The following is a 3,645-nucleotide window of genomic DNA, read 5'->3' on the forward strand; positions in this document are numbered from 1 at the left end:
CAGAAACATTTCATATATGGAGTTAAACATGAATCATTGTTTCAACAACATATTTATTGTTGTCATAAACAGACAAGAAGACAACAACAAACTGCTCCTCCCATTCAACACATGTCAGTCCATATCCCAGCAAACTAAATCATCTCCATTTACACATCAAATAGAAACATGAATCACTTGTAATGATTAGAAACTTGATAGAATTTCAAATCTAGTTTGGGGAGTCATTCAGTGAGAAACAGTGAAATGATTTTCCATGTGAAAAGGTGGACAGCAGAAACAGAAAGAAACAGTGAAACTAAAAGAGAAACAAAGAGCTTTGGAACAACGAGGCAGCAGGAGGACAGCTGCAGTTTAACAGCTTCAACTCACTGACAGGAAACAACATTAGAAACATCATCATCCTCAACTCATCTGCTGCACTGACACTGACACCTTCAACGGACACACCTTCACTTTATCACAGTGCTAATGTATGGAAACATCCTGTGAGTGAAAGTGTGTGTGAAGGTGTGTATGTGTGTGTTAGTATCAGGATCAGAGAACGACAGCTTTCCTCTGTTCCAGTCCAGATTCACTCTGATCCTCTGGAGCTTCTTCTGGACTGAGAGATCAGTGAGAGGACCTGGTGGTGACCATGCTGAGTATTCACCTTCATCAAACCATATTATCCATAATCCAGACCATATGTCTCCCTTCCTCTGCACAGACTCTGCTAACACACCCAGTCCCCACGGTGTACTGTCTCCTACATCAACATCCCAGCTGTGAGTCCCTGAGTTAAAGCCCTCAGAGCCCAGGACAGAGCAGGAATGATCAAACCTCTCTGGATTATCAGGAAGCTGCTGCTTCTCTCCTCCTCTCACACTGGTCAGATCTTCAGACAGGATGAGGTTTGGATCAGCAGTGTTTGGGTCCAGAATGAGAGGAGTGTAGGAGACCATGTCCTTCATGTTGTTCCAGATGTTGAAGGTCAGGTTGCCCAGGTGTTTGGCCTGGTCTATCAGAGCTCCTGAGGGCAGCTGTGGATCATCCAGCAGGGGGCAGCGCTGGACTCTTTCCACTGCAGCCTTGTAGTTGTGCAGGAATGAGACGTCTTCAGCTCTCAGCTCCTCCTCTGTGGCTCTGACTGTGTCTGAAAGAGCTGCTATCTCTCTGCTCAGAGCCTCCATCTTCTCCTTCATCATCCCACTCTTCTGCTCCTCTTCCTCCCTCAGTGCAGCCAGCCTGGCCTCCTCTTCCTCTGCTAGAAACTGGTGAAGCTTCTTAAACTGCTCCTTAATCTGCCTCTCTGTGTGTCGGGCCTGGACCTTAATGTGTTCTGCTGTTTGATCAAACTTCACTTGAACTTCTTCACAAACCTTTAACTTCTTCTTTAAGGGCTCCAGAGTTTCCTGAAGTTCCTTCTTGTGTTGTTGTGCAGCTTCATCGATGGGTCTGAATCTGTGATTGGTGTGTTTTTCTGAGTCTCTGCAGACGACACACACTGGCTGCTGATGGTCCAGACAGAAGAGTTTGAGTTTCTCAGAGTGCAGACTGCAGAGAGCCTCTGAAGCTCTCTGATCTCTCTCCTGTAAGAACGACTCACACAGGTTCTTTAAAGCCAGTTTAAAGGTGGATCACTTGAAGATCTTCTCTTACAAACTGGACACTCGTGTGTTGGTCTCTCTCTCCACCATCTCTTCAGACAGTCTTTACAGAAGCTGTGGCTACATGACAGAATAACAGGATCTCTGAAGACCTCCTTACAGACCGGACAGCAGAGATCCTCCTCTGATCTGGAAGCCATTGAGTCTGTGAGTGAAGCTGAAAACAGCAGACAGGAAGTACAGTCAGTCCTGGCTCCCCTCCCTCCTCTACCACCTTCACTGAAACTTCCTTTGAGTCGTGTTTTTGCTCAAACTCACATTCAGTGTGTGGAGCGTCAGCAGCTTGAAGCAGCAGTGTTGGAGTTTTCCACTTTTCTCTCCTGTAGCTGGACTCACTCAGAGGAAGCTGCTAGTTTGGTCTGAGCTCAGTCTGATCGTCTGTGCGTCTCTCTTTACTGAGGACGAAGAACTTCCTGTTTCCTGGTTTGTCACATTTGAGTGACGTGAGGGGAGGAGACAATGTTGCTGTTTCCTGGTTTGTTGCATTTGAGTGACGTGAGGGGAGGAGTAAAATGTTGCTGTTTCACTTTAACCCTTTAAAGCCGGCCGGAACGGGCATGCTCCGTTTTGTGTATCTATTATTAAATCCCTGTGTTCTAAGCTGACTAATATGCTTCTAATGTCACGGTTTGCCAGAGCAAACCATGGGATGTGGGGAAGGAGGACCCGAAAGACTCTTTAGTGAAAACAGTACATTTGTTTACAGTGAGGTAAATAACAGATGCACACAAAATCCCCTTTGCTCTCTAGACTCCCATGTGTGTGCTCCGCCCACAAAAATCGAACTTATAATTTGAACAAAATAATTTCATGTTTTTGTGGTGAACGTAATGAAATCATGTAGGATCTGTATGAAATTCATCAACTTAATTTGTTCTTGTTGAGATGACATGATACAATCTAGTAAGTTCAAGTTCAAATTTTATCCCGCCAGGCACACGACCCTCCATGTCTGCCACCCGTCCATCGTGTACTCGGATCCAATCGGATGAGCTGTCCAGGGTGTACCCTGCGGCTTAACCTATTGCAACCTAAGCCCTACAACCCGGAAAAAGATAGGAGAATGGTAGTTGTTGTAAATCCATTCAATTTTTATGTTAGCCAGACTCTAGACTTTGTTTAACATGTCATATGTAATATGAAGACAACATGTAGTATTTATGTCACCAAGTAGTATTGGGGTAAAAGTTATTGAATAGTGTTGCAAAAAAATGACAAAATTGTGAAGGTCTAAAATATTCCGTATTATTGAATATGAATCAGGTGTGTTGATTTAAATAAGTTGTGTAAGTTTCTGCCAAAGCAAAAAAAATGTCTGCAACCAATGTCCACTAATAAATTAAGTAAATCCAACATGCTCTTTTTTTTAGTGCACTGACACTGACACCTTCAACGGACACACCTTCACTTTACACAAAGTTTGAATATATGGAAACATCCTGTGAGTGAAAGTGTGTGTGAAGGTGTGTATGTGTGTGTTAGTATCAGGATCAGAGAACGACAGCTTTCCTCTGTTCCAGTCCAGATTCACTCTGATCCTCTGGAGCTTCTTCTGTACTGAGAGAGCAGTGAGAGGAGCTGATGGTGAGCGTGCTGAGTATTTACCTTCATAGAACCATATTCTCCATAATCCAGACTGTATCAGTCCCTTCCTCTGCACAGACTCTGCTAGCACACCCAATTCCCACCCTTTACTGTCTCCAAATTCAACATCCCAGCTGTGAGTCCCTGAGTTAAAGCCCTCAGAGCCCAGGACAGAGTAGAACAAATCAAACCTCTCTGGGTTATCAGGAAGCTGCTGCTTCTCTCCTCCATATCTCACACTGGTCAGATCTTCAGACAGGATGAGGTTTGGATGAGCAGTGTTTGGGTCCAGAATGAGAGGAGTGTAGGAGACCATGTCCTTCATGTTGTTCCAGATGTTGAAGGTCAGGTTGCCCAGGTGTTTGGCCTGGTCTATCAGAGCTCCTGAGGGCAGCTGTGGATCATCCAGCAG

The 3,645-nt window shown here is 44.8% G+C and overlaps 1 protein-coding gene and 1 pseudogene across 1 annotated transcript; both read right to left on the bottom strand.

Annotated features, from left to right (window-relative positions):
- Positions 1-33: 33 nt before the first annotated feature.
- Positions 34-2,100, bottom strand: LOC121813537 (annotated as a pseudogene).
- A 328-nt stretch (positions 2,101-2,428) lies between these two features.
- Positions 2,429-3,639, bottom strand: LOC106632815 (nuclear factor 7, ovary-like). Its single transcript, XM_014331445.2, has one exon. The coding sequence runs from the start codon at positions 3,556-3,558 to the stop codon at positions 3,016-3,018; it is 543 nt and encodes a 180-aa protein (XP_014186931.1). The 5' UTR covers positions 3,559-3,639; the 3' UTR covers positions 2,429-3,015.
- Positions 3,640-3,645: the final 6 nt, after the last annotated feature.

Source organism: Haplochromis burtoni, unplaced genomic scaffold, assembly GCF_018398535.1.
Source record: "Haplochromis burtoni strain Fernald_Lab_line unplaced genomic scaffold, NCSU_Asbu1 Contig_1869, whole genome shotgun sequence".
Classification (NCBI taxonomy): Eukaryota; Metazoa; Chordata; class Actinopteri; order Cichliformes; family Cichlidae; genus Haplochromis; species Haplochromis burtoni.